An 18,975-nucleotide genomic window follows, 5' to 3' on the forward strand; every position below is an offset into this window, starting at 1 on the left:
TCTGCATGCTTCATGCTGAAGGGAGAATGTTTAAATAGGTAGGCCAAATCTTGAAACTGTGGACAATGTAACTTGAAACTGCGAACTTACCTCTCCATATTTATCTTTAGCACTTTCAGTGCATGCAGCTATGCCTCAAATAGTAAAAAAGACTTAATCACTAGGCCATATTTATTTTATTAATCTCCATAGTCATTGTCTTTTAGAGCAACTTTTTTTCTGTGGTTCATTTGTGGAAATGTCAATTAGTAACGGAATAATAAAGCATTAAAATATTAAACACTAAGTGTACCAAATTAAACTCAAATGTAGTCATCAAGTTCATCTGGTCACATAGGATCAACCCTCAGAGAGCTCCATAATAGAAAGAATCTGCAGATGTATGAATGTGTTTAAAGCGCCCCCATGAGGATAACCATTGTATGTTCTCCAAAGCCACTAAATATTTGGAGCTTCAGTGTGACCAGACCAATAGTGTGTAGGCCAGGGATGGGCAACTTTGGTCACAGCAAGGGGCCACATTCATTTAATGGCACTTTCAGTGCATGCAGCTATGCCTCAAATAGTAAAAAAAGACTTAATCACAAGGCCATATTTATTTTATTAATCTCCATAGTCATTGTCTTTTAAGCAACTTTTTTTCTGTGGTTCATTTGTGGAAATGTCAATTAGTAACGGATGACTACATTTGAGTTTAATTTGGTACACTTGGTGTTTAATATTTTAATGCTTTATTATTCCGTTACTAATTGACATTTCCACAAATGAACCACAGAAAAAAAGTTGCTTAAAAGAAAAAGAATCTGCAGATGTATGAATGTGTTTAAAGCGCCACCCTACCCTACCCAAATTGTAGGATACAAAAACGAAAACAGTCAATTATGTCTCAAATTTAACTCAACATATACCAGTGATCAAATATTATTATGGAAATATTTCTGGTTTTCATGATTTCATGGCAGATTTTGTCATGTTTTCATATATATAAATATTGACCTGAGGGCCACATTGAGGGTTGACGAGGGCCGCATGTGGCCCCCGGACCGCCAGTTGCCCACCCCTGGTGTAGGCTATGTACCATTTTCCCAGACGAGACAGGATGTCTTACAATGTGGCTACATGGGACAAAGGACGAGGCTGCCTTAGACATTTATTTAGTTAAAATACGAAATAGCACCTGTTAGTTAAACTGTTCACTTCAGACCTTTGAAAACTGATTAGATTAGATTGTGTTGAGTCTAATCTATGAAAACTGATTAGATTAGATTGTGTTGAGTCTAATCTATAAATCTAAACACATTGAGTTGCTGGTGTGACTACAGCTGCCTAATTCAGCCTGGGAGGCTAGAGTCAGGGCTTCAACACTAATGTACCGTAGGCCTGCTGACGTAGCATGGGACCCTGGTCTGGTCTGACCGGGTCTGACGCTTACGTAGCTCCGCCCCGTCGCTGTGACGCAGCCGTCTGAAAGTACGTCAGTTACGTCGGCATGAAAAAGAAGGAACAAAACAGCTTCTCAGCCAGAGCAGAGTTTCGGACACGGGTCAAGATAATTATTACTGCAGGAATCACCTTTGTTCCTTATAGGCAGCATGATGCAGCGGCATGTCTGATTTATTACACACAGGGTGAGGAGAGGAAGTTAGCTAGCATGCTAGCTCAAGTCAGCCTCACAGTCTGACAGCTAACGTCAGTAGCCTTAAGCTAACTGCTTTACTTCTCTTTAAACAAGGTAAGACACTTTTATTTTCATGAAAACACCATGCTTTAACCTTACATACCGGACCTTTGGGTTGGCGTTTTTAGTTTCTGGAAAGATAATATTTCCTGTTCACTCTTTGTCTGATTTAAAATATGTTTTTACATTTGTTTTTGAATTCAGCAACAAGCAGCCGAAACTTAACTATTGTTTAGCATATTTCAGCAGGCCCAGTGAGCTGCCTTTACCGTAGCTTTCTAACCTGCTGTTACCTAAAATAAGATTAAAACTAGTTAACTTTCTGTTGTCGTAAACTACAGCTGACCTTTCTCAGACGGATATGTGATTTGATCCTTTCAGACAATGGTTGTAAAAGTGTTCCTACATGTTGACCAGTCCAGTTATTCACAGTCATGGTGACAATGAGGCTCACCACTTTAAAGTTATGACTATCCTCACTACAACATGGTCTTGTAATGCTGTGTGCTTCAAACCTCAAAGAAAACCCTTCAACATTCACTTTAACATGCCTTCCTTTCTGTGTGTTTTCAATCAGCACATGAAGAAGGTGGAGGTTATTGTTTTAATGTAATTAACATAATTGTAATCTGTTGACCTACATATTTGGTTTCACATATTTGACATTGTTTTACATTCTTCTACAAAGAACTTTGTGTTCTATTGGTGCTGGAAAACAAAACAATAGATGCTATTTCCATCAGTCTAATGTGACATTGGTACATTGTTTTGTCTAATGTTACTCTCTGTTCCTTTTTGAAGACTAGTTGTTGTTTTTTTACTTGTGACTTCTAAGCATACAGTTGTTTTTGAGAAGATGTTGGCTTCTTGAATTATTTGCCCTGACTTTTTCTTCTGTTTTGTTTTAAAGCCGTTTTTTGTTTTTTGTTGTATGACTACTCTTTCGTCTTTTGTGTCATTTTAGATTAAGCAATCATGACACAGAGAGTCAATCTGTGTTCGGTTTCCCTCGGAGTGCAGGGTATGACTTGTGGCTCCTGTGTCCAGTCCATAGAGCAGCGCATCGGGTCTCAACCTGGTGTGAGACAAATAAAGGTAAAGTTGTCTCTGCAAAGACACAAGAACAGTTTTTTTGTGTTTTGACAGTGGCTCGATACTTCGGAGTTATCTGAAGGAAATTAAGGGGTGTGGATAAAAGTCATTTTCCATAATGAAGTGCAGTTCTAGAAATTGCTGACTAAAATGTTTTACATGTCAACTCTAGTTCAAAAACAGGATCTGAAACAACTCTCATCAATGGTGTAACGATACAATCTGTCTTTTAAACTCTGAAAAAGGGAATCAGAGCCTTATGGAAAAGGCCAATATTATTACATGATTCTAGTAAGTGAAGGTTTATGCCCATTTAAGTAAAGCAAAGTTTGATTCAACTCACAGTTTTACTCCCTCGGGTCTGATTTAAACCAAGTAACTTCATTGAGAGATAGCTTAATGGCAAAATGTGTGGTCTGCTGTTTTGTTTGTTGTGTTTCTACCCCTCAGGCTGAGGTGAAATGAGAAGATAACTTAATATTGGTCCCAGATAAAGCTCTGCCCTTTGTGAGACTGTGACAGCAGGTCGATATGTAGCCTGTGCCCACAGGAAATGTCATTTGTGTCTTAAGAGAATTAGTTTATGGGTCCTGCTAAGTAAATTTATATTGACATGTTCAAGACATGCTTATTTTTCTCAGCATAAATTGCCTCATTCCTGGCACTGTTTTCTCCAAGTCTACAAAAAAAAAGAGAAAATCCAGCAGGCAGGCGCACTCACTACTAAACCCCCACTGTGGTTTGAACTTATCGCTCAGTCAAGTGATCCCTTCAGTATGTCACATGTTTCCTTCCTAGGGTCATCATGCTGATGTAAGTAGATGAAACACTGTGTACTAAGGCCAAGGCTCATTGTTTTTTTTTTATATCGTAGTTCATTGTTAAGAAAAGGCAGAGTCATGGTTAGACTGTAAAAAATATTATCAAACATTATTGACAGTGTTAGAAGGGGGTATTGTCACTTAAGACAACCATTTCTTTGTATAGTATCTAAATATTCTCCACAATAAGTTATTGAATAAACAAAAGTAACATACTGAATTGATCACTTTGTCTAAATCTAAGTACACTACTGTGTTAATGGCTTACTGAGAATGGACTGTCTAAAGTTTCCCCAGAGAATAAAAGATATAAATACACAAAACAACAAGTCTGAGTACAACCGACTGTAGTATAAAAAGCTGAATCATTTAAATAACAGTATTTGTTACCAAACCAATAACGATGCACGTTTCTCACAACCAAACACATGACTCTTTAACGGAGTTCAAGTTTGTCAAAGTTCGCTGCTACACACTTCAAGAGGCTGTTACGTTAATGAAGATGCTCTTCTGATTGTTGTCACCTGTAACCACCAGCATGCCTGTGTGACACAGACACTGTGAGATGAAACGGAGAAAAGTCACGTTTCAGCAGCTCACATGCGGCCTCAACCATGGGGGTCTGATTCAAACGGAGCATCCAACAACATTCAGAGTTGCTATTGGATCTCACATAAAACGCAGGAGGATCTTAAGAGATTTGTTTCAACAATGGTAGTTAAGGCAGAGGGCCCGTGTTGTTAAGGCAGCTTCTTTAACCATAAAGTTTTTTGGGGGAAAAGACAGCTCTTAATTGTATTTACTTTATTAAACTTTTACATGTAGGTCTCTTTGGAGCAGAAGAATGCCACCATCATATTTGACCCCAGCCAACAGAGCCCAGAGTCTCTATCAGAAGCCATCGAGGACATGGGCTTTGAATCAAGTCTGTCCGAGACCAGCACAGCTACACCCATCTCTTCAGATACCCAGCTCATCCCCACCCTAAACCTGACACCAGCAGCCCAGCAGGAGGCTTTGGAGAAGCTGTCCCAGATTCAGGGAGTGCTGGATGTCAGGGAGAGCCCAGCACAGATGGGTCTCAATGTCACCTTTGTTCCTTCCCTGATTCCTGCGCAGCAGCTAAGTGAGGTGGTGGCCAACATCAAGCCCCTGGATATCGCCACACCGAACAGCCACGGTCTGCAAAACGGCCCAACTTTGTCCCCATCCCACACATCAGGAGCCGGGGTGTCGCTCCTGAAGTTGCGCATTGAAGGAATGACCTGTCATTCCTGCACTACCACTATTGAAGGAAAGATTGGAAAATTGAATGGCGTTGACAAGATCAAAGGTAATGCACTTTAATCGCTCACATGCTTGTAGTTGTGTATCACCCTCACATCTGAGCTAGAAATGATGTTTTAACACAGTTGGTGCACATCTTACATACAGCACACCATTATGTTAGGCTCTTAATATCCTCACCCTGAAGGATTGCCCTTTGGGATTTGCCTATGAGTCATGAAATCCTTTCAATGATATTGAAGAGTGACATATTGACAGATTAGATCATGTGAGCTGAATACAGTAATGTCATTATGTATAAACTGGCCATGACAGCTGTATGCTGTGAGTTATGGAAACATGGTTCTAGATTATATGTAACATTTCAAAAGCAAAACATTGTTTATTCCTGTGAAGACATGCAAGTGTTTACAACTTACAAAGTGCTTTAATAAGTATAGAATTATCAGATGTAAGACCACTTCATAAAACTTAAGTCAATATAAAAAATATTGATACAAGTGTGTTTTAAGAAGAGATGTGAAATATATTATTGACTTAGCCAGAAAGATGGTTTCACAGTGATTGAACGCTGTGTGTTTTTATTTAATATGAGTAACTATGAGCTTGAAATCTTCTTTTTGATATGTTCTTGATATTGTTTAAACCTCATTGATTTGAACCATCTGTGTAATCTTTTAACACACAGCCCCTTCTTGTTCAAGAACATTATTTCTGTACTGTGGAAGTCAAGCTCTGAGCTGCTATTTTTGTCTTTTATTATATATATTTTTCCTCCTCAGTTGTTTTGGAGACTCAGGAAGCTACGGTGGTGTATCTGCCTTACCTCATAACTGTCCAAACCATAATCGACCAGATTGCTGTGGCCGGCTTCAAGTCGTTTGTCAAGTCCAAACCTCGCCCTCTGCTGCTGTCCCCCTCTGAAGTCGAACGTTTTGTTGATTCACAAAAACCAACCGTTTCCTCGTCGTCAGACTCTTCAGAGGAGACTGAAATCTTTATAGACACAACACTTACAATGCTCAGGGTGAAAGGCATGCACTGCCGATCATGTGTGGTCAATATCCAGGACAACATCTCCATGCTGCCTGGTGTCTCATCTGTGGAGGTTTGTCTGGAGAAAGAGAAGGCATCCATCTGCTATGATCCTCTAATGGTCACAGTGAATCAGTTACAGCAGGCAATTGAGGCTCTGCCCCCAGGAAACTTTAAGACTCAACCCTGGGACTCCTCTTGTCCTCTCAGTCCTGTACCCACATTGTCCAAGCCTGCCTTATCGCCACTGCAGCCTGCAGGAGCAACCAAGACCACACCTGCTGCCTTACAGACTTCTTTTATTCAGCCTCTGGGGTCTACAGTTAAAATTCACATCGAGGGTATGACATGCAACTCCTGTGTCCAGACCATTGAAGGCATGATCTCCAAAAAGAAAGGTGTGATGTCAGCCCAGGTCTCTCTGGCTGATCACCAGGGGATCTTTGAGTATGATTCCCTCCTGATCACTCCGGAGGAGCTGAGGGAGGCCATAGAGGACATGGGCTTTGATGCCTTCCTACCTGGTGAGGGGATAGATTATTTTGGTTGTCGATTAAGCTTTATTCTCATATATTGAAATGGCAAAAGGAGTTTTATTCTACTGTTTAGAGGAGAGACTTGTGTGTAGACCTTATTCATCTTCAGTGTGATCAGGACTTTGATTTTCATGACCAGGACCTCCTCTTTTGTATGTTGTAAACTGTGTTGAGCATGGTGAGCTTCTCTTTCTCCTCCAGTTGACAATTTCTGGTCCTGCTCCAATTCAGTGCACTGCTTATCACTTAACGTAAGGGGCCTGCAAAATAAACATGAAATATAATCTGCAAAACCAGCTGCAGCCATTATGTAACCCTCAGCCATCTAACAGTAAAACAACAGTGTCAGGAAAAACGAAGTCGCTTTCTTAGTGGAATAATTGCCAACATGGAGTGTAATTTGTAAGTAATAGATAGAACTGGCTCATCTTCAGGTAAAGTTAATTGTCAAATGTTTGAGTCTGTGTTGCTTACGCACTGCACCATGTAGTGTTGCAGACTTTCAGTCTCCCCTCCTGCAGTGGAATAATTTTAAATTAATCTGCAAGATTTTTGGAACATATTGTTGCTGTAGTCGTCCGGTTTCCTGTCATAATTGAATGAAGGGACAAATATATTATTTTAGCTCTCAAAAAATGATTGAATGCTAGATAGCTAAAGCCCAGCTCTGTTGCATCTTGTTGCTCTCCTTCAATCTCAAAATTTCCTTTGACAATTTGTCCCTTCTTTAAATCATCCAAAAGGGGTTCCTGAACTTTGAGGATGTGACATCATGAGATCTGTAAGTTATGTGTCCTTTTATATATAACACTAAACCTTTGTTGTCCACAGAGTCCAATTCTCTGCTGCCAGAATCAAATTTCCTCCATTCAAAGTCTACAAGTCTCATACCTTTGAAAGAGCTGGACGGTGATATTCACAAAGAATCCCCCAAGGAATGCAACAGAGACACAAACTCTAAATGCTTCATCCAGATTGGAGGGATGACGTGTGCTTCCTGTGTGGCAAACATCGAGCGAAACCTCAAAAACGAACCTGGTCTGTAACAACTCAGTTAAATGTTTTAAGTTCTATTTGAATGAAGATTAATCACATGTTGCACCATTTCAGTCAGAACTAAAGAGAACATCTTTAAAATTGTGCAGGCATCTCTTCAGTTCTGGTGGCACTGATGGCAAGTAAAGCAGAGGTGCGTTATAACCCTGAAGTCATCGACCCTGGGAGGATCGCTGATTGTGTGAAAGAGCTCGGCTTCACCGCCTCTGTTATGGAGAACTATGAAGGTTCAGATGGAAACCTTGAACTAGTGGTGAGCAGTGACGTTGTTTCTGTACTATTTAAATAAATATGTTCAATATTGTTGTTTATTTTCACATGGTGAAATACTTAAACATTTCCATTACTATTTGAGACCAGTATCTTATACATAAAGCATTTTTTCTGTATATGAAATGAATCATATCTGTTCCTCACTTTCGTCTGTTTCTCTGCTTGACGGTTCTTCCAGGTCAGGGGAATGACATGTGCCTCTTGTGTTCACAAAATTGAATCCAGCCTCATGAGAGAAAAGGGGATTATATATGCCTCTGTTGCCTTAGCAACCAACAAAGCACACATTAAGTACGACTCTGAAGTTATAGGCCCGCGGGACACCATTAAACTGATTGAGGTATCATCCCTGTTGCTATCTCTTATAAGATAATTCTAGCAATTGTCTTTATTGCATTTTAACACCAGCACATACTCATGCAAATCATATCTGTCAGCCATAAAAATGTGTCATATCATTTTGATAAAAGGTGCTTAAACCTAAAGAAACAATGTCAATACTTTGTCATAGAGTCTGGGATTTGAAGCAACCTTGGTGAAGAGAGACCGCACTGCAAGTCACCTGGACCACAGCAAAGAGATAAAACAGTGAGCCACATTTTGTTTCTCTACAAAGAAAATATACAAAGTCTCATTTCATGTATTTTTTTTTTCCTATTTTAATGGATATCTTATCTTGTCCATGTGGCTTAGGGTTTTAATGTAGTAGGTTGAATCCCTTTTTTACATAAACTACATTCAAACATGTAATGGTGACTCAACAATTTGTCTTGTTGTTCTCAGAAAACAGTTGGGTTAGGGTCAAGCAGCTGCAAAAAAATAAACACCCAACTTTCAGGCCAAATATAAACAAGACTCATGAAGGCTGTGGAGGGCCCATTTCAACTTGGAGAACTATAGTTGAGAAATAATTTTTTGAAAGTTAGTAAATATATGCAGGAGTAGTATAGGAATGAGAGTAAAGGGGAATATGGTCATAATGTTTTTTATTTGTGGGACAATTCTTGTTAAGTGAAAATACATTTCTGTTTTTCTTCTAAAAAAAGAACAAAACATGAGTTGAATCCATGTCTAACAAATTGTTGTCGTCACTCTAAGGTGGAGGAAATCTTTCCTGGTGAGCTTGTTTTTCTGCGTCCCAGTGATGGGCATGATGACCTACATGATTATTATGGACCATCAGATGCCTTCTCCTCATCATCACAACATGACAGCTGAGGACAGAAACCTCTACCACTCTACCATGTTCCTGGAGAGACAGCTGCTCCCAGGCCTCTCCATCATGAACCTCCTCTCCTTCCTCTTCTGTGTGCCTGTACAGGTAAATCAGTGGGACTTCCTTCAATTCCTGGAAACACACATTCAGATTTTAAAGAAGAATTTATGATATTAATGAAATGTTTTTGGTTTCCTTTTTTCCCCCTGCTTTTAGTTTATTGGTGGACGCTACTTCTACATTCAAGCCTACAAAGCGCTCAAACACAAATCTGCCAACATGGATGTGCTAATAGTTTTAGCTACCACCATCGCCTTCACCTACTCCTTAGTTGTCCTGATAGTGGCAATGGCGGAGAAGGCAAAAGTCAACCCCATCACCTTCTTCGACACACCGCCGATGCTCTTTGTCTTTATTTCCCTGGGACGCTGGCTGGAACAGATAGCCAAGGTCAGCTCATGTTTTGTTATGGAGATCTATGACATTTATGTATAATTCCAACATTCTGAAAAGCAGGACCTTGATTTAGTTTATCAGTCAACTAAAATATTTTTTGTGCTTTTTTTCTTTCATTAAGAGCAAAACATCTGAGGCTTTGTCCAAGCTGATGTCGCTACAGGCAACTGAGGCCACAGTGGTCACCCTCAGCAGTGACATGTCTATTCTCAGGTACTTACTTTTTACTGTCATCATTTCAGATCTTTATTTGGTTTGAGAAAACGACATATTTCTCATTTGTACAGTAAAAATGTAATTGAAGATGTAACAGAGACTACTCATGGTTGTCGATATGAATTAACACAAACACTTGATGTTCAGAAACATTTAGATTTAACATGAAGTGTTCATTCTTAGTGACTTCTGACCACCAGTCATCCCCTGAATAGCTTGATTTCATAATTACACTTTGCTGCATTGCCCAGTGATTTTATGTGAATAAAATCTTTCATAACTGGACCTTTTTAAACCCTTACGTGTTTCCATTTGTGTTCCAGTGAGGAGCAGGTGGACGTCGAGCTTGTGCAGCGTGGCGATGTGGTGAAAGTCGTTCCTGGAGGGAAGTTTCCAGTCGATGGTAGAGTCATCGAGGGACACTCCATGGCGGATGAGTCTCTCATTACAGGTAGATCACAGCAAGTGAAAGAAAAGGTTCTTAATCTGTTAGGAGTTAGAAGTCACATTTAGTCACTTATAATTCGTAATGCTTAGTTAAATCCTGGTTGTATATATTCACATTCTTAGTTTTGATATTTTTAGTACTTATTTTCTTTGTATTTAATATTATATTGTGTTTAGATTTGCTAACATTGTGTTTTTTACTCATATTGTGTGTTGGATAACCTGCTGCTGTAATGCCACAATTTCCCAGTTTGGGATCAATAAAGTAATTCTATTCTATTCTATAGTATTGATTAAAGTACTTGCTATCAGGTTTGGTTTAAAAATTACACAAAAACACACACTGTTCTGTTTCATTTTTGCTTTAAGTTGTTATAACATGCATATAACAAACAACCGAACTAGGAATTCCAGTCAGATTTATTTTGTTGTTCCACATGTTAAAAGAGTTATTGGCAAAAAAGTTTAAAGCTCCTGCTGACTGGAATAATGAATCTATACACATCAGATCTATTTAGTCGCTTTGTTTAAGAATGCTTTGTCTTCTTACTCAGGGGCTTATCTTGATAGTAAGTAAATAACATTTGTAATGATGTAGGGAATTTGACAATAGTTATGCAGTGACAGATTCGCAAAGCAATTCAAAAAATAGAGTTTGAAAAAGTTCAATGCCACTAAACCTTACTAAGTATTTGCTAGCATGTAGTCTTTAGTTATAATTTGACCTGTAGCTTCCTCCAGAACACCAGTTTCTGCTACAGATGACCTGCTCCTGTCTTCCATGGAAGTTTTCTCACCAGCTGTTGTTTTTGTGCGTACAGGTGAGGCCATGCCGGTGACTAAGAAGCCAGGGAGTTGTGTGATTGCAGGCTCCATTAACCAGAACGGCTCCCTGCTGGTCAGCGCTACACATGTCGGCATGGACACCACGCTGTCTCAGATAGTCAAACTAGTGGAAGAGGCGCAGACCTCAAAGGTGAACCATGTGGTTTTAGTTCTGAACCATGTCTCCCTGCTTTCATGGAAATTGCTCAGGTGTTTAATTTCTGATTTTTATTTTCAGGCTCCCATCCAGCAGTATGCAGATAAGATCAGCGGCTACTTTGTTCCCTTCATTGTTGGAATATCGCTCCTTACGTTGGTTGCCTGGACTGTTATCGGGTTTTTAGACTTCTCTCTGGTGGAGAAGTACTTTCCTGTGAGTTTTTTTGTTTTGCTATCTTGAAAATTGTCTTTACCTAAATCCTTAACACAGCATCAGGATATAACATCGATTCCTCTCTGTTCCTTTTTATTAATGGTAGATAAATCATTGTTAATATTGAGCTGGAAATGAATCCAGGACCTCTCACACCCAAAGGAAAAATCATACCCCTAAATGGACAAGCCCCCAAATCATGTGATGTCACCGGTCTAGGGGAACCTAGACACAACATGATAAGTGACCCCAACTCTTCCCTCTCCCAAGAAAGCCAGCAGCACAAGTCAAACTCACATTCAAAGCAGCAGTGTGTTTGATAACATTTGACTGTTGTTTTAGGCACTGTTGAGGTCTAATCAAATCTATATTATTCCCTAAACCAAAACAAAAGTTAAACTAATAGGGCTTTCACACTTGCAGAAATCAGGAAACTCAGGATATTTCCAGGAGGAGCTGTGTGTGTGAACGCCAAACAGCCACATTTTTCGCTCTGACTTCACTCTTGAGTTTCTCCTGCCATCCAACGATATATGTATCAAAAGTGGTATACAAACTCAAACTCAATAAATATTTCAGAATCTAACACACAATCTAAAAACTCAGGCCTACACAACTTTCAACTATCTAAAGATTGGAGATCACAGATCTTAATGCTGGTATTGTTGGGTGTGTGAGGTGAATGGCTGAGCAGAGTGCTCAGATTTCTTATTAAGGTTTAAAAACTGTGATGTCAGGCTTGAGCCTATCGGGAAGCAGCCGTTCCAGTTGAACCGACCAATTGGACGCAGCACCTGATTGACAGACACACACCCTATTCAGACTGCCATTTCAAGGCGTGAAATGTACGTCCCTTTGATGTTTCATCTTCACTCTGAATGTCGTGGAGCTGTAACGGAGCGACAAGTGATCCCCCTCTTTACCTTATTTGAAGGTAGTGACAGAGGCCTTACAGAGGCCAGACGGTATCAGCGGGAGAGCACAGAGCAGTGCTGGGTGTTTGTGCATGTCTGACAGCGTGTTTATGCTGAGCTCCCTCTGTGCTGTGCTTTCGCATTGCTGGAACGCAATGTGAATTAACAGACTGGGACAAGAATATTACGCCCTGCGGAATCCATATGGATGTACAAAGACGCGGGGATCGCTGAGTTTAGTCTGTATCTTTGAGAACGTGTCTGTAGCCCTCTTCACACACACACTGCAGGGGAGAGGAGACAAAGCTGCACATAATGCAATAAACATGATCAATACAAAATATATGACCCAGGGCCATAACATTACATTTTCATGCATCAGATATCTTCTTAGTTCTTTATATATACTGTATATATTCTTCTATGAAGGGCAAATCATTTATTTAATAGGTCTAAGCTAACTGCTCCACTTCCTTCCGGCAGGGTTTCGACAAGAGCATTTCCCGGACTGAGGCAGTGATTCGCTTTGCCTTCCAGGCCTCCATTACTGTACTATGCATTGCCTGTCCCTGCTCCCTTGGCTTGGCAACCCCGACAGCTGTCATGGTGGGCACAGGGGTTGGAGCCCAAAATGGCATCCTGATAAAGGGAGGAGGGCCACTCGAGATGGCACATAAGGTGTGTTAATGATGACATGCTGACACCCCTATGTAGTCAGCCAGTTATGTAACACACCAGCTGTCGACACATTATGAAATGGTTCTGGTTTCCTATGTTATGAAACAACATTTGTTGTCTAGATATCACTTTGATTTAATACATTAAAACTAATCATATCTTCTTTTATGGGCAGGTCCAGTCTGTGGTGTTTGATAAGACTGGGACCATCACATACGGGGCTCCAAATGTCATCCAAGTAAAGATAGTCGTGGAGGGGAACAAGATGCCACGTTCACGACTGTTAGCCATCATGGGCACAGCTGAGAACAACAGTGAACATCCTCTGGGAGCAGCTATCACCAAATATTGCAAAAAGGTAGCTTCATATTAAACCCTGACTTAACCCTCAGCATGTTGTCTCAGATTACTTCCCCATCATTTAATCTGGGTTTGTTAAATGTAACAGTAAACGTTGGTGTCTTTCTGCTTGTAGGAGCTGGGCACAGAGGCTCTTGGCGTGTGCACAGACTTTCAGGCAGTGCCGGGCTGCGGCATCCGATGTCAGGTCAGCAACACAGAGACGCTGCTGAAACAGGCAGACAGCGACAGTGAGGATAACAACCAGCGCAACAGCGTCCTCATCCAAATCAGCGACACCAGAATGTCAACCACCTCTCATCCTCTCATCATGGACCCGCAGCCACTAAGTATGCTGGGAAATGCGTTGTTATCGTTGTGTGATCAGGTGTTGTCGACTGAACCAGTGAAACATGTTATTTAGTCCCTTATTTTTTAGATTATTGTAATGAAAAAGTTTGAAAAATTGTTGTTCACCTTTATGTTTTCTTAACCAAGTGATATCTATGTGTAGGTCTCATCCAGACGGCCACCTATGTGGTCCTCATTGGCAACAGAGAGTGGATGAGGAGGAATTGCTTGCAAGTCAGTTCGGACGTAGATGACGCCATGATCGAGCATGAGCGCAGAGGACGCACTGCTGTTCTCGTAGCTGTAGACAGTGAGTGCTGATTTACATGAACTCAAGTCTTTTGTCCCTTTGCATAAATGTCTGAAAAACTGAATTTTAATGTTCTTGTTTTGAAACATTTATTGAGAGAGTGCTTCCATTCTTCTTGTTAACCATTTTTATTTGTGCGCAGATATGCTGTGCGCGATGATAGCCATAGCTGACACAGTGAAACCGGAGGCTGAACTAGCTGTCCAGACTCTGACACACATGGGGCTGGAAGTTGTGTTGATGACCGGAGACAACAGCAAGACAGCACGAGCCATAGCTGCTCAGGTTAATGCAATAAACATATATATATTGATACTTATAAGATTAAGTATTTTATTAATATTTTCAACCTATTTGAGGGACATCATAAGAAATCAATATAATCTTGTATTTTAAAAAATATATATTTTAATGTGAAACAGGAGAGGGTGATATGGTTTGAAAAAAAGTATTAGTTATAAATATATTGCTATACCTTGATCAAATTCCATTTTTAAAAGCCTATTCATTTTAGCTGAAATAGATGTATGTATTATATATACAAACACAGTGTTTTGTGTGTTTCTGAGCTTGTCGGGTCTCTCCAACAGGTGGGTATCAGGAAGGTGTTTGCTGAGGTGCTGCCCTCCCACAAGGTGGCCAAAGTGGAACAGCTGCAGCGGCAAGGAAAGAGAGTTGCCATGGTGGGTGACGGAGTCAACGACTCGCCCGCTCTTGCCATGGCTGACGTGGGCATCGCCATAGGAACAGGGACAGATGTGGCCATAGAGGCAGCAGACGTGGTGTTGATCAGGGTGAGAACTTGAGCTCTGGTCTGTGGTAAATTTGTGTCTGACGGCCCGTCATGTAACTTGTCAATGAAACTTATTGATTCTGCAGCAAAGAGGCAGTGTGAATATAGCATGAAACACGACACAGTGTCACCACATATACAATGTATAAGTGGTACCAATAGATAATGGTATCAAAAGTGTTATACAAGTGACGGTCATATAATGTATGTATAATATGGGACACTATGTACGGTATGTAACTGATGGTCAAAACAAACTTCCCTTTCCATAACATAGTCAAAATATTCGTTTTAAAGTCCTTTTAATGTTAGTTGTTAGCAATTTGTAAATGACAGTCTTATATTGTGTGTATACTATTATTTGAGAATAATGCCTGTATATAGTAAAACAAATAATATTGAAGTCTATTTTTAGTGAATGTTTTTAAACATGTCCTCTTGTTCTGCTATGGGGATATTTCTAAAAAATTGGATTGAATTACTAATCCAAGTTCATGTCGATTTTTTTTTTGTATGTAATGTACTATTTCTGTCTCGTGTGTAGAACGACCTCCTGGATGTGGTGGGCAGCATCCACCTCTCTAAGAAGACAGTCAAGAGGATCAGGATCAACTTTGTGTTTGCTCTGATCTACAACCTGATTGGCATTCCTATAGCTGCTGGTATGTGACTGCAAGAGAGAGATAATATTTTATGAATGAACATGTATAGTTTCTGAAGGTGATCATTACAGTAACGTTGAACAGCAGTGATACAAACTCTGTCTGTCCACAGGTGTGTTTCTTCCTTTTGGTCTGGTGTTACAGCCGTGGATGGGTTCTGCTGCGATGGCTCTGTCGTCTGTGTCTGTGGTTTTATCCTCCCTTCTACTCAAATGGTAATGAGACATTTAAAGCAACATTTATCCTTGCGCTTTGTTTTTTTTTTTTCTCTCTTCTGAACATATTTATCTATGACTATTTTTCACTCAAGTCTCTATATTCATCTCTTTTCTGTGTCTTTGGTTAGTTACACTAAGCCCACAGCTGAGAAGTTGGAGGCCAGCCTGGGTGGCAACAGGCGGCAGGGCAGCCTGTCAGACGTCAGCGTCCACATTGGCATGGGTGACGTGCGTCGTCCCTCCCCCAAACTCAGCCTGCTGGACCGCATCGTGAACTACAGCCGTGCCTCTATGAACTCCCTTCGCTCTGACAAGCACTCTCTGAACAGCTTGGTGCTGAGCGATCCTGACAAACACTCCTTGTTGGTGGGGGAGGAGCTGTGTGAGGAAGAGGCCTGCTGAATACGTAGGGCTCACATGGACCTTAATTCAAGGCCGTGCTAAGCTAAAAGAGTTCTAGTGAATAAAAGCCCATCCATCCATCTGCTGTCGTAGCCTAGGGGCTTCACTGGTGACTTGAAGAAAGCTTTCATGCCCCTTGTTGTTTCTTAGCTCGCCCAGATGATCATATGCACTTCATAACATGTGGGTGTTTTCTTTTTTTCCCTTTGTTGAGGTCACTGCCCTGCAGCACACAATATTCACCAACCCTTTGACACTTTGACCCTCCAACACTCTGGTGTTTGCAGAGGCATGAAGCATCTTCAGAGCTGTGAAGCAGGTGTTCACATCCAGGAAGCAGAGTGATGATCAGCTCTGTTATTGTGCTCACCTGCCAGTACAATCTTTAACACCTATCCAAAGTTGTTTTAACAATGGTCCCCCTTGGGAGAGTGGACACTACAGACTTCTATTTTAAACAATGTTCCTAAAATGGAAAATTCTAACTGATGTAAAATTATATTCAAGAGTATTTATATTACCTTTATTTATCTTTTTTTTTTTCAATATATCTTATGTGGAAAAATGAAGTTGTTGACTCAAAATCCAAATATTCATCTTTAATCACCCAAAATGTGTAATCACTGAGTAAGATACGACATCCAAGCTCAGTCAGTGAAAGAAGACTTTTAAATTGAAACTGATTCTGTGCAACATGAAGTGAGTTGTAATCATGGGTGTTACGTAAGTGCCAATTGAAATGCCACCTTGACAGTCCTACACATTCCAAAGATAGCACTGTACACAGCTTACCTTAGACTTGATGTGCACAGAGTGTAAATGCAGAGGAAAGGTGAGCGACTTACATAAGAGACCTGAATAAGTTTGACCTTGAAACATGACACCAACTATAGACGCCCCCTCGTCAGAGAAGTCTGTAGTTGTGTCGACCTTCTGCCTCTTTGGTTAATGATATATCAGTCAGTGGCTGTGAACATTATTCCCTGTTATATTCAAACAGGAATTGTTACATTGTGCTTGCATTATTTTATTTGCGTGTTGCAAAGAGGTGAAATTCTGCTGAGATGCAGTTTGTCAAGAAAAGGCCAAAATGTCAATGCGTTTGTGTTCTGTCATCGCACTAAAGATGTTGTTACTGTTTCATAGAACTGTGACTCTTCGTTAACTTCTCTACTTCTTCATATGATACACACTTTTGCACATGATCAAAGATACATTTTTGGGATCCAGGGGAGCAGGAAGCAGCTTGGTCAGCTGACTAGACACATTTGTGTCAAGCATTCCTGCCAAAGAGAGTTTCTGGCAGAAAGCTGTTGATAAATTTATTACGGTTTAGTATTTAGTATAGTATGTTTGAATTGTAATTGCTGGATCACAATTTTGCATCTGGCAATTGTAGGTAGCTACTGTTTCAACTGCCTCTGCTTTATTTTTCCATCTTTATTGATTGCTGTGTCAAATCAGAAGATATTCACTACAGTCCAGCTGTTTCTTGAATTGTGTGACCTTCAGTTTACGCTGCTGCTGTCCCATGGTGCTTTATGTTCTGTATCTGTCGAGCGATATATGCCAGTTTGTGCTTTGCTTTGTAAACGCATCCATAGGGCTTCAGATGTGTAATCAAGTTCATGTTCTCAGTCTTTCTTTGTTCTCAACTGTATGTGCCTTGGAATAAAACACCTTTGTAACATCACTTGGATGTGTCATGTTTTAACCAGAAGAGGGTGCTGTGGAGCCATCAGTGGCACCTTGACATGCTCCAACACCAAACATAAGTTTCATCAACTTTATTTCATCCAGTTAGTTAAACATCAAATCACCCAAATGTACTGCAAAACAATCAAAGACCATTTGTTTCACCATGATATTCTCTTAAAAAATACTTATTTAAGTTAATGCAAAGGTAAATGACTTCTTCCACCTTGAGTCGCCTGGAATTGCTTTGGCTGTATTGACACTTTATTTGATTTGGTCGATTGAAGCTTGTGTAGATGTTATTGATGAGGGAGTTTATAGAATCCTTTGAGCACACAAGATGAACTAACTACTTATTAGATGCAGTCAGAGAGGTTTAGGGGACAATGATCAGAAGTTAAGTCTACCAAAGGTAACATTTACTATATTTCTTTTCTCTCTCTCACTGATTGAGGATCTACATAAAAGGTATTGTGGTCAGGAAACTGAACATGTTTAAGTTCTCAAAATGTGCAGCATTTAAAATCTGTAACAACATTGTGCTTCTCTGGACTAAAAACACTGCCAACAGTTGTGACTGGAAAATGCTACATTCAGTTAACCTTCAGCACGAGAAAATGAAAGGAAAAAAAAACCTTCACTTTAAAAGGGGCTGGGGAACAGCTCCAACATCTCTGGAAACACTGACAATCTAAAATAAAGTTACTCTTACAGCAATATATGCAAGTAGATTTACAGTATATTAAACATTTAACACCTTACAGAAATTACACGACATGATGAGAAAAAGATGCGATGAAATCAAGTCAATGTTCACAAGCATAATAATTAGGTTTTCAACTTTGAAATGTCGACATTTGCATTCATTGGACCAAAAGATTTCAACACAGTTCATCATTATAGATCCATTTTAAAGATTCAGAAGTTGGTCAAACATTTAATTTCTATCGTAAGGGATCTTTGTTGATTCAAGTCCATCTTTTCCCTGATTTGGAATATGTCCAATGATAAATCATGCACATGGCTGTACTATATCTCTGATATGAGCTGTCTTCAAATACAGTCTGTATATAAGGTATGCATGTGAAAAACCTTTTACAACAGCAGATAAAACATAGCAACCTTTTGGATGAGAGCCATCTGGTATCAAGTCCACAGTTTACCCAAACTGTGTTCAAGCATATCAGACACAGATATTCTACTGAATAGTGAACAGTGCATGGGAGGAACAGAAGAAAAGTTACGACATCAGACTGCACCTGTTTTATCAGCGCAATACCAGAGAGCTGTGATGTAACTGCA

At 40.1% G+C, this 18,975-nt stretch overlaps 1 protein-coding gene across 1 annotated transcript; it reads left to right on the forward strand.

Annotated features, from left to right (window-relative positions):
* The first annotated feature begins 1,477 nt into the window (after positions 1 to 1,477).
* Positions 1,478 to 17,671, forward strand: atp7a (ATPase copper transporting alpha). The gene is made up of 23 exons (XM_020646490.3): positions 1,478 to 1,732; positions 2,643 to 2,773; positions 4,417 to 4,924; positions 5,661 to 6,437; positions 7,281 to 7,487; positions 7,595 to 7,758; positions 7,957 to 8,118; positions 8,290 to 8,366; positions 8,877 to 9,099; positions 9,211 to 9,444; positions 9,572 to 9,663; positions 9,990 to 10,117; positions 10,935 to 11,089; positions 11,177 to 11,311; positions 12,709 to 12,903; positions 13,079 to 13,261; positions 13,379 to 13,592; positions 13,757 to 13,903; positions 14,046 to 14,188; positions 14,494 to 14,697; positions 15,241 to 15,358; positions 15,471 to 15,573; positions 15,705 to 17,671. The coding sequence occupies exons 2-23, from the start codon at positions 2,654 to 2,656 to the stop codon at positions 15,976 to 15,978; spliced, it is 4,563 nt and encodes a 1,520-aa protein (XP_020502146.2). The 5' UTR covers positions 1,478 to 1,732; positions 2,643 to 2,653; the 3' UTR covers positions 15,979 to 17,671.
* The last annotated feature ends 1,304 nt before the right edge of the window (positions 17,672 to 18,975 follow it).

This window comes from Labrus bergylta, chromosome 9, assembly GCF_963930695.1.
Source record: "Labrus bergylta chromosome 9, fLabBer1.1, whole genome shotgun sequence".
Classification (NCBI taxonomy): Eukaryota; Metazoa; Chordata; class Actinopteri; order Labriformes; family Labridae; genus Labrus; species Labrus bergylta.